The sequence below is a fragment of the Brachyistius frenatus genome, unplaced genomic scaffold, assembly GCF_029030835.1.
Source record: "Brachyistius frenatus isolate BFR_SWC_R1_liver_20210118 unplaced genomic scaffold, ASM2903083v1 Contig_13, whole genome shotgun sequence".
Lineage (NCBI taxonomy): Eukaryota > Metazoa > Chordata > Actinopteri > Embiotocidae > Brachyistius > Brachyistius frenatus.
Genome location: NW_027210612.1, coordinates 2,750,495 through 2,769,943, shown reverse-complemented (window position 1 = coordinate 2,769,943; position 19,449 = coordinate 2,750,495). Strand labels below are relative to the sequence as shown.

General features: G+C 43.8%; 1 protein-coding gene across 2 annotated transcripts in view; it reads left to right on the top strand.

Moving 5' to 3' along the window:
- LOC138617635 (cGMP-dependent protein kinase 1) overlaps positions 1 to 19,449 on the top strand; it is a 63,710-nt gene that overhangs the window by 11,278 nt on the left and 32,983 nt on the right. For both annotated transcript variants that reach the window (XM_069692783.1, XM_069692782.1), the window contains exon 3: positions 14,940 to 15,053. In XM_069692783.1, coding sequence (XP_069548884.1) covers positions 14,940 to 15,053 — 114 coding nt within the window. The remainder of the gene's footprint in view (positions 1 to 14,939; positions 15,054 to 19,449) is intronic.

Below are 19,449 nucleotides of genomic sequence, written 5' to 3'. Positions count from 1 at the left end.
TCCCTCTCCGGCTGCCTCCTAACTCGTTTCTGTTCCACTCCCCTCTGCTCGTCTCCCTCGTGACCCGGCGCGTCCTCCGCCTGCAGTCTCCACTTCGAACTGTCCGCGGCCTTGACTCGCTTCGCATAAAAACAAACGTTAAAAGCAGGAGCCCGCCGGGGTGACGACTTCGCGCCGCGGCCCGCGGAAGCCCGTCGCGATCTCTGACTCGTCGAGCCACGACGACGGGACGTCTGACTGCGCCTCTCCGTGTCAAACGCACGGCTGCGTCGGCTCGGCAGCGCACATCATTTTCCCAGCAAATGAAGCGTTCACTGCTCGGGCAAGTTGTGTCATATATTATTGAGACGCAGCAGGCTGGTCATTAACGTTTTGCCACGGGACTGAACGCGGTGTATTATTCGTCATGTGGCCATACGAGTAAACTACGCTGACACCCGCGATAATTATGATCAAATAAACGGTGCATTAAATCATGGCTCGCGCTTGAAAAACATTCTATGATAGTGCATAACTTATTTCCCCCTGGTGAGAGACTAAAATTGATATTTCAGAGCTTCCCCGTTGAAACTACCCGAGAACAGTTATCTTTTGTTGCATATGCACCTGATAATGGGAGATCAGACAAAACAGGGGCTGCAGAAGTATAATGGATCCCGCCTGCAGCAGCGGCGACGCTGCCTCGATGAATGTTTGTTGTAATTTTGGTCGCGTCCTCTGTGCTGAAACTGACATCCGCCCTCTTTAAAAATACTGATTGCGTCGGAGACAAAAGCTCACGTTTCCATGGAAATGGAATATCCGCGCAGACCCGTACAGGTGGCTAATGATGATCGCAACTAGTATAATCACACCCAATTACCATCAAGTGTTTCCTCGGCAGTGAGACTCCCTCCATTTCTCACATAGTCATCCTTCAACTTAATCTAATGAAACTGTGTTTGCTAATAGCACCGGCTCTATTTGTCCTCCGGGGACATTTTGCAGAAGGAAATGGTGTTTCAAGCTAAAAGTTAGAAGAGATCTGATGATTAGTTTGAATGGCATCAACGACAGTGAAAACTTGGCGTTGGCCAAAATGTAAATCTATGAAGAGCACGTGATCGTCCGAGTATAAAAAAAAAATAAATTAAAAAAAAGTTGTCAGATCAAGAAATTTGAGGATGACATTGAACAAACGGTTCTGTGTCGTTAACCAGAACCAGTTCAAGTTCAATGTTTAAACATTACAACGCACACGAGCTACGAGAAGTGACTGATGTGCCGAAGCTGAAGGTCGCCTTTAAAGATTGAAAAATCCTATGTTTAGCGCTACGAGCAATTATTTTATTTTCATTATTGACCAGTCTGCCAGTTCTTCTCTCAGCTAATCAATTCGTCATTTGGTCTACAAAAGGTGAAAAATCTCCATCACAGTTTATCAGCGGGCCAACAAACCCTAAAGACAATCAATCCATATCCATGAGCAACATTTGCGTGGAGCCTAATATCGATTAAAATCGAGCAGGAAAAAAAAATGCATGTAAGAATGCATGTAACCGCGGCTGGAAAAGAAGACAAAGAAACCAAGAAAAAAAAATTACCATTTGAGAAATTCAAATGAGAGGATAGGGGTGTTTTATTAATTGCTGAGGTGATTAATGAATGAGAAGAATTTTTGCAGATTTCTTCTTTGATGATCAGCACGTGGATTATTTGACAACTCGTTTCAGCTGCAGTTATGGTTAGATATAAGCCTTGAGATGGTTATTTTTTAATATGTTTAGATGGTTAAGAATCGGGATCCTGTGTGAATTCTTTATCGTGGCGAATTTACCGGGTTGTCTGTTGTTAACGTTGCATTATATATTTGAATTGTACTTCATTTGGCATTGACATTTTTTTTTTTTTTTTTTAATTTTTTTTTACCCTGTATGAGAAACAATTGCATCCAGAGTGGGGAAAAAAAAAAGCAAAGCCTCACCGGGAAGGCACGGGCATACGTGATATTAATCACTATTATTATCAACATAATTCACTCTTTTAGGTGACTGTACATTTTATTAGCTTTACGGAGGGCAGAACAGTGGTGAAAGCGAGGAGAGGGGTAATGTTCAAGTGTGAGTCAGCCCCGAACACCCCCCCCCCCCATCCCCGAGTGCTCCCAGCACATTGACAGCTCTCTTTGACAGGCTACCATATTCAATGCAACCATTGGTGCGCTGTCGGCCGTTTTATTCAGGTGGAGGGGTTTCGGGGTGTGTGTGGGTGGGGTTGGGGGGGGGATTTAAGAGTACCACGCACAATTTGACATTTTCTCGACACAAATTGGATAGAGTCCCAATTATATTACTTGACCTGCTGTTAGAGAAAGCACAAACACAAGACCCCTTGGAAAAAAAAATTCGTCTAAAGTGTAAGCGAGGCTTAATTTGCGTTCTGTAATGTCGGAGTATGACGGCAGCGAACAATGTGCTGTGTTTTTTTGAGGCTAAATGCTGAACCACCCTTGACAGTCATTTTCTTTTTCTTCTGCTTTTTACTGAGACATACCACTGAATAACAATGAACCGTGATGTTTACCCACCGTGGCGAGATACTACGTTCTCCCTTTAAATGCAGTATTCGATGCCTTTTGACTGCGTGACACTTAAGACTTGCGGTAGATTGGGTGTGCAAGTGTCATACGCTGATCTGTTTGCTTATATCACTAATCATGATTTTAATATTGGCAAGTAAGAGGCACGGGCGTCTGTTTACATCCAATTTCATGGCATATTTTATCCAAGGATAATCCCCTTCAGATTCTACCCGAACCTCGTCTCCTCTCCTCTCCGTCACCTTGTGCTATCCCTCCCTCAAATATGAAAACAAATCTTCAGAGCTCCTCGACACTCACTGTTTTCATCTGCTTTCTAACGACCATCTGAACTAACTGACCGCAGGTGAAACTACCAGCCGACCAATTTCCCGAAGAATCTCTGAGAGACCAAATAAATGAATGTCTCTCTCTGAGCCTCGGAGTGCTCTTACGCTTCAAAGGACTCATCCTCTCGCCGTGCGACGGGCTCTTCAGAGAGATGCTCTCTGTGCTCAATGGCCAATGAGGCACAGTAAAGACAGATGAGGCTCCTCTATCATCTTGAGCAGAGCTTCGAGATGTGATCTGATCACCGGGGGCGCCTGAGTGTGACGCAGTGTCATAGCTGTGAAAGGACACAATGCTGTACGTGAGGCAAACCAGGAGCAGCCTGCGGCGCTAACGCTGCAACTCCAGAGGCTGCTGCTGTTAAAACTATCAGCTGATCCTTGTAATTATTGTGATATATTCGCATATTAATGAGGCGATGTGAAAATAGAGACCACATCGGGCTACAGAAACGCGAGTGCACAAACCCATTGCACTGCATTGTTGCCAGGCAACTTAACTAATGCAGACTTCCAATTGTAGCTGCCAAAGTAGCATCTTGGGGGGGCGGGGGGGGGGGGCTCAGCAACCTAAAATTGTTGAGAGTCACGGATTATATTGGCCCCCGACAACACGGCGTGCAGCCGACATTCGATACAACAACTTCCCCCATTGTACAGTCTGCTATACAGTCTGGTAAATAATGACCCGTCACTCTCTGTTGAGGCACAGAGTTTTCTGAAAAGACATCTCCGGGAACTCAATTTCAACTTGAGACGAAAAAAAAAAAAAAAAAAAAAAGAATCGACTTTATGTCTACGTGTGCATTCGTGCTGACTTTGATAACGTGACACGCGATACCATAATTGACGTTCGCATACGAACCGTAGGCTCTCATGATAACTAACTAGGCTCCCAGGTGAGGTTTATTTCGGTGTCCCCCGGGGGAACAGGCGAGGGGTCTGTAATTGGAATGACGCACACGACTACCACCTGATCGTGACAGGTTCAGGCTACCATCGGGTGGTAGCCCGGTAGCTGTTCACTCCAATGTGCTCGCCGCTGAAACTCCCCCGCCTTCCCCCGCACCTCGGTGATGAAACGGGAGCAAGTGCAGAGAAGCCGGTCGCACGTCATTAAAGGAAACATGTGCGTGATGACATTTTTCTCTGCCGCTGCCACAAATGTCACAGGGAAATAAGTATCAATTCAATTTCACCTTTAGAAGAGTACACGGGTATACAGTGCGTGCTTTTCCACTTGACTGGTGACACTGTTGATGCAACAGTGAGCCAATAAAAAAAAAATCACGTAGCGTTCACGCGCTGCCGTCATTTCATTTCATATTTAAATCCCAGATGTTTACAGAGAATTAACCTGGTGAGAAACTAATAATACAGATCAGCGCTGTATCGGAAATGGTTGTTTGTGTTCATGTAAAGCAGCTGAAAAGGGATGTGAGGGGTGGAGGCAAAGCAGCAAAAATTGGGAATAAAGCTGTATTGATTTCCAGGAAGGTGTGCAAACATCCACCTGCATTTACAAACACACAAAAGCCTCCAATTTTGAAATGCTTGTATCGAGAAGATTAAAACTTCACACCAACGCGTCGTTTCTGTGCAAATGGCGCGCGCGCGCTGCAGACTGATAACCTCACCTACACCGAGCTGAGCACCACCTGCCCTGAACACAAAGTGAAAACACTCGAGTGGCTTTTCTAGTTTGCCCTGTCCGCCTCCAAGTAGTTCCCTTCGGCACTTTCTTTGGCGCTTCCATTTTCACACTTTCACACGGCGACAAGTTATCAATTCAAAAGGACCAAACATGAGAGAAGAGACATGCACGTTTCCCTCTATCACTCCTTTCACCAAGTTTGACCCCAATCTGTCCTCCTGTCAGTATCCTTTTCCCACTTTTTAGTCGCTTCCTCTCCTTTCTGTCTTATCCCTCTCAGCTACTCCTCACCCAACTGTCCGTCTTGCCTCATTTTCGTTCTGCCTCCCTCTTTGTATTCGCTGTGGTTATTTTTCCATCCCACTGTCCTTTCCTCCTCCTTCTGATTAGTTCATGATGGCCTTTGTTTTCATTTTCCCTGAGACACAGAATAAAGATTGATCCCCATTTCCTCTCCACAGAGAGCCCATGCATACACCTCAGAGGAAGAATTAATGAGCAATTTGGGAATGATCCCTGAGCCTTTATTCCCCCTCTGAGGCTAAACTCGCTGTAGTGAGCTCCTCATCTGGAAAGACGATGAAAGCTGTGTGTGTGTGTGTGTGTGTGTGTGTGTGTGTGTGTGTGTGTGTGTGTGTGTGTGTGTGTGTGTGTGACATATGAGGAGTAGAGGAAGAGGAAGGGAAGGCAGACCCTGAGAAACAGAGAGCTTAGAAGAATCAATTGAATTTAATATTGTGAAAATGTTTGAAATCCATTGTTTGAAATGATACTGTATTGTAAATACGACTGTGTGTTTGCGTGAGTGAGTGTTTAGGGAGTTGGTGGCCGCAGACCGGCAGTAATACTGAGAGTCTTCTGTGGTAGGATAAACTGTGTTTGCTGAGGTTCAGACTGAGGATACAAGATAGGGTACAAGTAATCTGCTCTGCTGCAGTGACAGACAAATCCTTTCCTTCAACCCAAGACTAGCACGTCCACAACACACACACACACACACACACACACACACACACACACACACACACACACACACACACACACACACACACACACACACACACACACACACACACAGATACACTGTGATTACGCTCATGCAATGGCTGCAGCAGTGAAGACGCCTTCGTACACACTGGCTCGAAGCAGCCGTGTCACCTGAGGACATGAGGACATGAGGACAGTGCGACGATGTCCAGCCTTGAAGTTTGATGAAAGTGCTCTTGGTTCTTGTATTGTTAACTCACCTACATGAACGCGCCTGAATACCTTGAGCTCCGAAAGGCCAATTTCATCAATCAGTGTCACTGGAGTCAAGGTTTACAGGATTCTGAGATAAGGGTTCATTTAAAATTTCTCATCTCTTGCCGCAGACTCTGAGTCTCCAGAGTTAAAATTCATGTCTTCGAGCTCCTTTTTTTTTTAACTTTGATTACCTCGCCATATACTCTCCAATCCCAAAGGAGCTCTCTCTTGTTTGTTTTTTCCTTGCTTTTCACAAATCACTTATAAATAAACAGTATGAAAAAGAGCCTTGTTAACGAAACACATTTGGAAATGATCTCTCGAGCCCGGGAGATTAAGTGATTGTGAAGTGCCGTTTCTAAACAACCAGAAAAAAAAAAAGAAAAGTTAGTTAGAGATACGAAAAAGCTATCTGTTTGTCCACAGCTTCAGTTCAGACTGAAATATCTCAACAAATATTGATCGGATTATTTTGAAATTTTGATAAGAGACATTTATGATCCCGGGAGGATGAACCCCTAATCACGATGATATCCTGAGTTTGCCTCCAGCCGACCCAAAAGTTCACTTATCCAGTGTCACCACGCTGACAGGGGTTGATTGTAAACACGTGTAAACACTGCAAAATGCTCAGAGACGCGTAACGAGCTACTGGTAGCTGGCGAACCACGGTTCGGAGACCCCCCCCCCGTGAACACCGAACGTGCGCATCTGTGTAACTCAAGACGTGACTGCCAGCGAATGCAGCATCCCCGCGAGTGGCTTCTCATATCTGCGGCGATGCGAGCTGGCTACTGAAGCGAGAGCCGGCTGCGGAAATGAGAGAGGCCCCATTATTGCGGTGCTTCAGATGCCATGTTAATCTGTATTCTGATGTGGAAGCTGTCTAATTGAGTCTGGTCTGAACGCAAGAAATGCTACAGCATGTGCACGTGGCGAAGTTGCTAACTGCTAATTACGCGACGGTGATTTGATGGGCGGGGGGGTGGGGGGGGGGTAACACAAAACGATCATTTTCACTGCCCCCTGCTGAGGCGATCAATCAAGCTTGTCAACACAGCAGCTGTAATCAGAGTTTGACGAGTAGCAGAGATGGAAGCAGGCCCGTTATAATGTTTTAATGAGAATAGAGATAGAAGAGGAGCTCCGGAAAAAAAAAAGAAAATGGATTCGACTGTCATCTCCCACCTCACGCCTGCTTTAACTCCCGCCGAGTTAAAGCAACTTTGAGCGTGAGGCTTAGGAGGCATCTAAAAGTCGACATATGGTACCGCGGTACGTTTCTGGCCAAATCCCTGTCTCCGAGGTAAAATGATGTAAAAAGGATGAAACCAGCTGTTCAGTGTCTTTAGGTCTCTCAAACCACTCGTGCAAAAACTGCAGTGTAATTTTCCACCGTGCCGATGGCCCGGGAGCCTCGTCGAGGGTGTCTCGGATGAAATGAAAAAAAGATGCCAAGTGCTCTAATCTCAAAAAGATACGATGTTGAGCAGTTCTCACCTGTAGCGTCAGCTGTCCCTCCCGATTCTTTCTCCCTTTACCGGCTTTCACTTTTTTGTTTTCCCCCCTCCCTTCATGTTTGCTCCATTTCTCACGGTAGTTCTCAAAATCAAATCTCTTTTATTTTGAAGTCCACAGACCTTCTGCTGCTGCATTTTTATTTTGAAGGATGTACGTTTTCAGTGACGCAGCATTTGCGCAGTAGCTGTTTGCTACCAGCGCTGTCATGACAGTAATGACCAAAACCTATATCATCACATCAGTAGTTGGTTCTCATTCGAGCATTAGGGAAGATAGTTAGTGTTAGATAAGTCTGCCTTTTTATTTAATTCAAAGTAAGACTGCCTTTTTATTTAATACAGCTCAATTTAGGTTGTAGATTTTTGAAACTGACAAGAGCAACATCAGTTCAAACTCGCTTGAAAAGAATATACGCTTAAAGTTAGCGATAAGTCTGCTCGTCGGTTTCATTGAATTTTAAGCCATATTTGCATTTTCGTTACACTCTTTCGGTTTGCTTTATGTTTTTAACGTAAACAGCGCATGAAGACGTTGTGTTTTACCGGGCTATTTTTTTGTTTTAAGAATTTTAAGTGGCTCAAAAATGTAAAACATTTTTACTGACTAAGTAACTGAAATTAACGCCTTTCAGTTGCATTCCTTTGCCAACCTGTCAAAATCTCAATCTACATTCCAATCTGTCTACGATATATGCAGCGGAGACTTTGAAGGGATCCTCGTGCGTTCACGCGCTCGGTCAATACAGCTGGTTAAGAGTAGACGAGTGCTTCGAACCTGGATGTCGCCGCAGAGATGCTACGGATTCTAAAACATAGATGTGCTTGACACACATCTTCAACCTGACAGCACGGACCTACACAATCACCACGGTTTCAAGGTGGTCACCAATTCAGGTGGGAGCTTCAGAGGGTTAGGGGATGGACGTGTGGGTCACAGTGACCTTTAACCGCCACTAATCCGGGTTTATCCTTAAGTTTGGAGAACTTTTATGAAGGTGTTCTTGAGATATCAAGCCCACGAGAATGAGACGGACGGACGGACGGACGAGCCGAAAAAACCAGACTGGCCACGGCAGTGGCGCCCAAAATATAGCAATCCAACATCGACGGGTGAAGGACGCAGACTTAACCGCTCGCTGTTAGAAAATATCTTAACATTTACATTCCACGATTGAAATACAACACGGCTTCATCTCAACCCCCCCCCCCTCCCCGATGCCTCCGTCTCTGCTTTGGTACTCAGCATCTATGTATCATCCCGTCACGACTATTCTTTCAGCCCGCAGTTGCACAAACAACACTTATGTTTTTTCATTTCCACTGCCGGAGTGCTTTGAATTTTCAAAACGAGTTTCTGCCATTCTGAGCCGTCGTTCCTTATTAATGACATAATACTCTTACTTTCTTCCCCGATGGCCTCTCTCTTTGTTTCTTCTTGCTTCGGCGTACATCTGTATTTTCTTAAACTCCAGTATTTCATTTGTTTATAACTGGGGAGAAAAATAATGCAAAACAACTTGACCTTGTTTTTTGGTAACAGTTCTGTGATCAGGAGAAATTTGCATTTTTTTTGTTGTTGTTGTTGTTGAAAAGCCTTAAACCCAAAAGTTTTGACTCCTAGACCTTTCAATAGCTTATCACTTGAATGAGAAGTGAAGCACCGCTTTCATCTTGAGATCTATTCATCTTATTTGTAATTTTCTTCTATGATGTGTCTTCACGGCATTGATTCACGTGTCATTTTTCATAACTGGCGAGCTGTATTTTTCTCTGCTGAAAGTGTTCGGGTCACATTGTGTTCTCTATAAAAACAAGGTAAAAACACAAATATAACTGCTCAGCGCTGATGTACTATCAAAAGCTACACTTTCAGGCCTTTTCAGCGAACAGCAATTTCTGAACTGCATCTCGCTCTCATAATTAAAAAAAAAAAAAAAAAAAAAAAAAAGCAGTTGTTGATTTTGTTTTTAAACCCTGGACTTTTCTGAACCTTTTGTGTCTCTGTCGAATGCATCCCACGCTCCATCAAAAGAGCTTTCAACTTCAGCCTTCTTCCTCCCGTACAGCCTTTCCTTCAGCGAACCATTCAAATGTCAGACAGAGAGCTTGTTGTTTTAGTTTTCCCTCACAGACGTATCACTGCTGACCTTGAACTTGAGTGCTGCACCACCTGAAACCTTCAGTAGCGACGGCCCCACTTTTTGGTCGGTGAAAGCTTGATGAAACAAACGATGAAGTGTCGGTGTTCCACCGTTGCTCTAATGGCTATGGATAGCAGTGTGCAACATGACCCCCGAAGCAGTGCCGGAAGAACAAGGCCCATCAGGATGGGATGGCGGCTGTATGTTATCCTCTCAGGGAATTGAACTCCCCCACATCCTGTCTCTTGATGTCCACTTTGTGCTGCTTGACAAACATTAAAACTATCAATGAAACAGGAGGAGGAAGAATCAAATAGTATCCCGCGCCTGACCTCTGAAACTCAAACTTTATTTATAGACACAGTGTACTGGCTTCGGCGTGAAAGGCTCCACGTGGAGATTAACAGATGTCCTTTTCTAAAGATCTTTGGTAGTCAAGAGTTCGAATTACACAGTGGCTTCTGTGGAAGATCTGCTTTTCTGTGCACACTGCTACTAAACACATGAAGCTCGCGCGTGGAAATGTGTAGCAGCGGGGGTTGCTGCAAATAGAAATAGAAATAAAATCGTAACTTAAAAGTTAAAAATGTAAAAGTTTTAAAACTCCCTTTAAAATGTCTCGACGTAGGCTTTTAGGGGAGCTCATGTCCGTAATTCAAGGCGCAGCGGCAGCGGAGAACCTCGTGTCACAGGTTTCCGGCGGATTTACAAAAACGTTGATTCATCGTCACAAAAACGGATTCACTTTGACTAAAGCAGATCGCTGAAGAGAAAATGGTTGATAGCTGGTCAGATATCCTTGTAGATCACAGAGGATACCTGAAATCACCGCTGCTGGAGGAGCATATTCGCGTTGCGCTTTTTTTTTTTTTTTTTTTTTATCTGAGAAGTCTTCAGCACCAGAGTGGGATAAAGTCGGTCGAAAAAACAGCAGGCTTTTTAATTTGGAATGCAGCCACAGTCGCATCTGATCTTCAGCCAGATGGGAAGTCTTGTCTGAGGTCTGTCCTCATCCCCTGCTACGTGGAGCGCGCTGCTGCGTATCCAAATGATCGGCCATGAACGTGGCCGCACGGCCCGAGGGGGACGGAGACAAGCTGCGAGGTATGGACAGTGAAAACCCTAATGGAAGTCCACGTCGTACACGTGCGATGCATTTTATTATCGCCTTCTTGAATTTGCTTTCACACACAGAGCCCAGTGTGCAGTTGTTACCCGTCTCAGCGAATGTAAACGTGCTGTGCTTTGATATCAGATGGTCAGATTTGCATGTTGGGTGGTTGAATTTGGAATACGATTTGAATGGCGCTTCCATACGAGAGGTGAATTTGGACTTAAGGCTAACAAACGCAGAGTGGTAAAGCAGGAAATGAGCTGGACAATGTGTTTGTGTGCGTGTACGTGCGCGCGTGTCTGGAAAGGTGTATGCGAGCTCGTGGGTAGCAACTTCTCAAAACAGATCATTTGGAGAATGTCAATGAATGAATAATTGAATTACTTCATCTCCGAGCAGTTCTCTCACAGCCTGCGGCCACCGAGCTGTCCGAAACAAGCACTACGCTCCACAACTCACCTTTCTCAGGACTTAATTACACGGCTCTCCACAGGAAAACATTCGGTTCGTTCATAGTCGGGCGTGAAGGTTTCGATACCCAACGTTTGCTCGTCTTCGCCCTTACATAATTAAAACCATCTAATTATAAAATAAAAACCAATTGTGTTTTTCTGTTCATTTTACGCCACAATTAAGGAATCAGCGCACCGTGTACACATATGCCAAATCAAAAAAAGTAGCGCCTTTCGTAGCCACATTTTTGCAAATCTCACAAATCTCCTCCATCAAGTTATTTGGCTCCTTTTTGATTTTGGCTCCGCAACCGAATCTATGATGTTACCGTCAGTAGATGATCACCAAAATGTGGTCAGTCGAATATGAGAAGTCAAGAGCATTGAGAGAAACAAACGGTGGTGCAAATTCTCCACTCGGGTGCCTTTAAATCACAGCAGCAGAACAACTGACACTAAAAAGTGTCAATCTTCAAACGGTGGAAAACAACATGGAAATATGACATTTCCGTTCATTTCATTCTGCTGCTTTTACGCAGACGAATAAAAGCGATGATTCAAAATGATAGTCGTCAGCTCTAATAATTGCAGTCAGGAGATTATGAAATAATTGTGACATGCCTCGCCATAACGCACTTAAATCAGACTGCCCTTCATTGCACTTAATGAAGTTCTGTGCCTCGCATCCTTTTGTCAAGGGAACCGATTGTCTCTATTAACGGAGACATATATTGTATCTGTTTCTATCTATACGCCACTACTTTCTTTGTTTGCACTCCAGCACCGGTTCTTCCCACGTAAGTCAATGTGGCTCCAAGCAACAGCCAACTGCTTAGATTAGTTTATTTTGACATGGCAACAAAAAAAAAAAAAAAAAAAAAAAAGACCAATGAGCTCACTCTACACTTTACTAGAGAGAGGCGATAAAACACATGCAGTTGTTTTGGGGGAAATCACGGCAGCTGTTGTGAAACCACTGGCAATTTTCTTCTAAACTATTCATCATCCATTCTCTGTCTCATTCTGACAACCGGGTTTGGTAGTGTGTAATCAGGGCTCAGGAGATTTGAGAGGGGACGAGTCACATCATAATCTCAACACAGTTCACTGATTCGTTTGGCACATTTTTTTGTGAGGCTCAATCGATTTTCAGAGGCTTCCCTACAGACATTTATCTTGTACTAAATTGAGCACACTAATTATAGTCTTTATAGACTTTACAAGGCTAGATTGACACTACAAACCTCATTTCAGCTGTATGCTTACTAGGGAGTGATCCGTTTAATGTATGTGAAAGCAATAAAGATGAGCTTGTTTAGAAAGAGCAGAAAACGAAGAGGAATAAGGAACGACAGCGTTTTCATTTTTTTCCGTGTTTGAAAGTGTTTTTCATTGTCACGACTAAAACTTTGGCCATTATTACTTCAACTGAACATTTTAATATGATTTCAAGGGGGTGCAAAAGAAAAAGATTCCTTGTTTCAAGCTCGAACAATTATTTTTATAATGTCACAGTCGGCTCGATATAAAACATAATGGTTCTCAGTCCTTATTAGTCGTGTAATCACCGGAATTGAAAAAGGCAATAAACACTTATTGTGTGCATGTTTTTCAATCGGTCGAATAATCCTCTGATGAATACTGATAATAATGAAAGATGCAGAAGCACTGCTAAAAAAATCAAAATGTGTTTATGTGTGAAAAGACATCGGCTAATGCTTTTTATCTGAATCGCCAGCTGTTTCTTCATTTGAGTAAAACAAAACAGAGAGAGAATTACAGGAGGGGTCCGGCATAAAAAAAAAAAATAAATATATATATATATATATAAAAAATATATAAAAAAAACCAACCCAAAAAAACCCACAGTTAAACAAGGACAGTGAAACGACAGGGGAGCACCCAGTGAGTCAGTGACACACTTGAAGAACTGACGACTTTCTCTGCATGTGTGTGGTTTCATGCTGAGTGTAAATGGATAATGTATTACCGGCCATAAATAAATGGAAAAAGTGAGAAAGTGGAGAAAAGAATTAGTTGAGGTTTTATTTTTTTTTTATTTTTTTGGGGGGGGGGGGACTTTTTTTTATCAACGGGTGCCCTGGACATCCAAACTGTTTTTGTTCATCGGTGACTCACCCGCTCTCATCATCTCGCTGCCGAGAGCCCACAGACGTATTTTCTTTGTGTTTTTGTTGCTCCGAGTTATGGCACTGCTGGAGTTGCAGTTTCCGGGAAAGCATACATCCTCGATGAGGCTTGTCTAAACACAGTGGCAGCAGCCACCCCCTGCAGTCACGACGGTAAAGAGCCGCTTACAGCGTCAGAAGAAAAATACAGCCGGAGTCATGCCTCCCCGCGCTGCGCGTTGATAAGTGTACACGGCTGTGGTACGGACACGTTCATGTGCGTAGTTCTGTTACGCTAGAAGTGACTGGTGCTAAAATGTTTTTTTTTGTTTTTGAGGGAGAAGTTTTGGAGTGAGGGGGAAGCACACAATCTAAAACCTGCACAAGTAAAGGCAGCAACACAAGACTAAATGGAACAGAATTAATTACAAGTGAAACAGCCAGATATCACCAACAAATTGTCCTGAAGCTCAGCATTGTTAAAGTTATGAGGTAGCACCAATCTTTTAATTTAATTTAATTTAATTTAATTTAATTTAATTTAATTTCTTTGGAAAAAATAAAACAACCTAAAACTCAGCAGTCCCACTTAAACGGAGTCTCCCAGGATGCCGAGTGGAGGAGGTGGTGGATGTGGACCATAGACTGTAGAGACGGAGGTTTCAGGTCTGAAAAGTGAAAGCCGATGTGCTCATTGTGGTCCTGAAAGTGTCATTAGGTAGATGAACTCCTTCTGATCAGTGTGCTGGTGGTCCTTCTGAAAATTATTCCACAAAAAAAACGAGATATCCGGCGTCAAAGGGAGGTATGTTTGAGGGCATGTCGGTATAGATCGGCGGCTACCGCGTCCTTGGCTACAATACAGTCACAGGTAGCTACGAACAAAACAAAATGGTAACGGACAAAATGACGGACTCGAGGCTTCAAACCGGCCTTTCACAACCCGATTGGGTGAAGAGACATTTAGTTTCTGAAGTCCTGCGAGAAGATCACTTGTGGCGGTGCTCAGCTGAAGCACAGCAGGCCCAGACTCTGTGAGAAACAACAGAGGAACCCCAGCGCACCGCAAACTACGGTTATCCACAACGCCCTAATCTGCAAAGATTAACGAAGATGTTTACATTACCTCCGCGGGAGTATTGTTTCAGCTTTAGTGGTTCGCTTTTGCTTGGAAAACCCATCATTACTGGACTCTATTTGATGAATGAGATTAAAAGTTTGGCCTTTTTTAAAAAAATTTTTTTTATCGCAAGAGTATTATTTGCTTTGGATACCGATTCGGACGATGACTGTGAATCATACATCCCGTTGGCTATAAATAATACTTGCATTCTTTGCGAATGCCTCAGTCTCATGTGTTTCCATACAGTGTATTGATTGAACAGTCTTTACTTTAAGGCATTTAGTACCACGCGGTGTCTGTGGGGTATTGAGTGTTATGTCTTAAATCGTTTTTTTTTGTTTTTTTGTAATTTATTCCATTCCCAGGCTTTGGTAAGAGGCCAGTAGACATTGGAGACCCCACACTATAAACACTAATCTCATATTCTTTCTAGCCCAGCGAGTGAAGAGCACTCTGGCTGCCTTAAAAGCCCCTCAGACAACTACCATCCACTCCATTTCATCACTGAAACTTTGTTTTACTGCACATATTGAACGTGGAGGAGGGGAGGGGGGGGGACTCGCACACAATTGGGTAATCGGGCCGGAAAATGAATGCGCAATTTGAATAGCATTAGCACTAATGGATTACCTGTATCTTCTGTGCGTGTTTCAGACGGAAAGGTGGAGGTGACGAAGGAGAGCGTGAAGCTCTGCACTATGGGGCCTGGGAAGGTGTTCGGCGAGCTGGCTATTCTCTACAACTGCACCAGGACCGCCACTGTCAAGAGTGAGTCTCCACAGACACGTGGAAAAACATCCAAAGTGCTCGCACGAGTTTTGTGTTGAATGTCCACATGTTTCCCAGGTGACGGATATTGTCCTCTGCGCGCACGCACGCACGCACTCAGACACACACATCCATTGAAATGCGTTTGCCTTGGTGTTGGATTGGGGGGGGGTGGGGGTGGGGGGGTGGGGGGGTCTTTCCGCTTGTAAGTTATCAGTCCTACATCGACGCTGAGAGCGTGATCACGCCGTCACTGTGCGAGGTGCGGAGAACACAGCGAGAGCATTGTGCCTCGCTCGTGGTGAAACGGCACCTATCACCACCCCGCGTTTTCACAACACTCACAGTTAAGTGTCTCGCGAGACCCCCGGTTCGACGCATGTCGAGGTCTTACTGCCTCGGCTCTTTCACGAGTCAGAGCTCCGGCTACGACGGACGCGCGGTGGGCGAGTAGGTGGCCCATCGCACGGGCAATTTGAACAGTCAGCCTCATAGAGTGAAGAGAGGAGACTGAGAGAGGACAGGACAGATGGTGGACGACACACATTTGAGAAGCGCTGCAGTGTGTTATAAGGCAGCGTGTCGAGATGAAGAATGTGCGTTTAGGTGGGGGGGAGGTGGGTGGGGAGATGGGAAATGGCTCGAAATGTTTTGGGTGAAACGGTAAACAGACGAAAGGTGAGACGGGATGATCTGAGACGGTCCGGTGGCTGAGAGTGTTCATGTGCACGTGAATGCAGTTCGAATCAAGATAAATGAAAGGAGGTCCGGGTTTGAGCGAGTGCGCCAAAGAGCATACTCTATCGTAATTCGGCTTGATCGCTGTTGACTTGGTAAATAATTCCATTCGCTGTGAGCGCTGTGACTGAGGATCTACGCGTGACCCAGGTACGAATGAACGCGTGAAGGATTCCCTCCGGGTTCGTACGCGAAGGCGACACCGACGTTTGGAGGGCGTCTGGCTCATCTCCCCCGTGGGCACCTGTTGCTACGGCAACAGATGAGATGAGCCAACTCTTGTGGGATAAAATACGCCCCTTCCCACTGGCGACGCAGTGTCTGTCTTCCCCTTCGGTGTGTCGTGTTGGCCGCCCGCCGGCGCACCGGCCCGTACTTCCCGCGACGATGTTCGGAGGCGGACGTCAGCGCTGCTTCATAAAAGCTCGCGCGCGGAACAAATGACGTAATTGTCTACATTGGCAGAAGTGTGTTTACAGCCTAACAGGGTCATTGGCACCGTCTCCGAGGATGGCTGTCTTTGTTTTAACATATGTCGCTACGCATGAACGTACTGAGGTATTCAGCTGCCACGCTGACTATTAGAGGTGACGGTCTCCAAAGGAAAACAAGCAAGAAAACTCCCCCGTGGGAGGACATATCCTCAGAGTAATTTCAATTGACATTGCGCGGTCTCATTAGTTGCACGCACGAGTAATCACGCGTCATGCATAGACGACGAACCTGTTAATGTGAACTCGCGGGGGCGGGGGGAGAGGGGGAGCTCATCCATAAACTGTGGACACTATCCTCCGTCCTTTGACTGCAAAGGTTAACTCACAATATAATTACACCATTGCCAACTGTGATAATGAGGAGATCACCAGAGTCTGTCACCTATTAGGAAAACTCATGGAAACGATCAACAGCCATTATGTTCACAGACTCGTTCACGGAGAACGTGCGCAGTCACGAGAGTGCTTTCAGAAAGGGCCGGGACAAAATACGTTCCTCCTCAAATCGATACTTTAGCGAGACTTCGGCGCCGATTCAATACGTATAGAAATGTTTTATTGGGGATGCTGCAAGTAGCCTATTACAAGTTAATATTACGATTCATTAGGTTTATTCTCTCTCCATATTTCTTTAAACGAGACCGTGGGAACAAGTTCAGTCATCCAGTGACTATGTGTATGATTCAGCTCCGTCAGTCTTTGAGTGTAATTTCAGCAGCATCATCGCGATCACTCCTTAACTTTATCTCGCAGCTTTGAAAAAAAAAAACATGAGGTCATGTTGGAATAACACTTAACGGATCAGCGTAGCACAGGCCAATATAGACTTCTTCTCCCTATTTCTTAAATAAAGTACCGTTACTGTTTAATAAAGTTCAATAAATTACTGGTATAGTGAAGTTAAATAAAGTTAAAATAACATGAAAGTCCTGTTGTATCAAAGTTAGATAAAGTGAAAAGTACTGTTAGAATAAAGTTCAATAAAGTAGTTATGATAAAGTTAGATAAAGTTTAACTACCACTGCAATTCGGTTCAATAAAGTCCTGTTCAGCAAAATAAATCAAAGGGGAATCACTGTCTCGGGCAGAAAGTGTTTATGAATTTGTTTCTTCCAGTTAACGGATGGTTGAGCAACATCATGAAAATGTTTTATTTATGCAGCTCCAGTAAGAGTAAAATGAGGTTGAATTGTAGTTCGACTGTTTTTTTTTTACTCCTATTTACTTATCGTGAGGTTACATTGATTACTCCAGCTTTGAATATGTGCCAGACAGAGTTTTAGATTCTTCATTGTGCCTTTCTGATATTTCAGCCATTATGTTTATTCCATTTTTTTGGAATGAATTTGCATGAAAAGCAAACTGGCTTGATTTTTTTTTTGTGTGTTTTTTTTGGGCAGTTTATCACTGAGCAATTACGCCTGCTAGCTCTCCAAATCAATCTGCACTTACAACTTGTCTTACAACAAAAGAATGAGTCTGACAACAATGAAAACATAGATCACGTTCACTGTGAAAGATTATCTTTCACACGCCAATTTCAATTTTTTTTGTTCTGCCTATTTGTAAAAACAGCACTATAATTAATGGTCGTCTGGAGAGAAGGAAAAACACGATTTGGAAAAATGGTTGGTCTAAAATATACAAATTTGCCACCGTAGTCATACACAAAGAAGAGTCTGAGTCACACCGATAATACACCAAATGAATAATACTGGAGTCCTTCCTGAACTGCTGTGAAAAGTTAACTGTGTTGGACCATTTCACAAGGGAAATTGGGTTCATTGGCAAAATGTGCAACCATCTGTAGTTACACTCAGTGATGTGGATGCATTGCAGGGATTAGACAAAATTGCACCCTCACCCGAATAATACAAAAATTTGTCTGAATTTGTATTAATTCTTGGGTTTGCATGATTGCAAATTCCTGCGAGGAATTACAAGGATATTTCCATTACTCTACTTTCCCTCCTGGTATTGATTTCACGAGTGAGCGCTTGCTTGCACTTTCCCAAAAGAAAAGAATCCTGTTAATTCAATTTATAAACATTTTGAGTAGCACTAACTCCCAGACTGTGTAGTGCCCCCCCCCCCCCCCCCAAAAAAAGCTCCACTAATCAATATGTCTTATTTAGTTTTAGGATACAGATACATAAATACAGACCTACGGCCACATTTGGGGTTTGGCTCTGCCAGTCTTGAAAAATGGAGGTATTTTACATGCAGGCCGAGAGGAAAATGTTGCCTGAAACTCTAATTTACAAAAAAAAAAAAAAGTCCCCTTGTCATTAAATCCATATTTTACATGACAAAAAAAAAAAAATACCTAAAGTGGAGGGAGGAAGAAGAGGGTAGGAGTGACGGACCAAATTGGGAGATGATGAACACAGGACAGCGCTGAAAGCAAAATGAGGGAGCCACCTCAAGGGAAGCGAGACAAAATAGGTATTTTTTTATTTATTTTTGTCTACAGACAAGAAAGAGGGACAATGGCCCTCTGCTAAAAAAAAACAACAAAAAAACAAAAACCCACCAAACATTCTTTTATAGGATGAAAATGTCAATGATTCTCCAAGACTTGGACGGGGCACAATTCAGCGGTGCACCATAAAGCTGGGCAGCGACTTACATAAGTGCACTACACGAAGGAGGCCAGGAAAAAAAAAAGAAAGAAGATGTTTTTTAAACAATGACAACGCCTACTCAAGTCATGGGACGCGAGCACACAGTTGCGAGCTTGAAAATCACGGTGAAAAGGTTAATTTGATAATAGGATGGCAATCAACAATTATGTCCAATACTTTCTCAAATCATTTCTCCCAACGGTTTTGTTTCCGTCCAACAATCCAAAACAAAAACAAAAAATATTCAATTTACGATGATATACAACAGACAAAAACGGCAAATCCGCTTATTGGGGAGGCGGCGATTAGATATTATCGAGCACTTTTGCTTGATAAATGACCGCGGCGCTTAATTGTTTGTTTGTTAAACGAATCAGAACGAATTCAGTTTCTATTCGCCGGTGACAAAGTTCAACAGATTTTCACATTCAAATGTGGACGTCTTTTTAATTAACAAACGAGCCCCCCCCCCCCCCCAAAAAAAAAAAAACAACAACAAAAAACAAACAAAAATTTGACAAATACGATACCACAACGCGG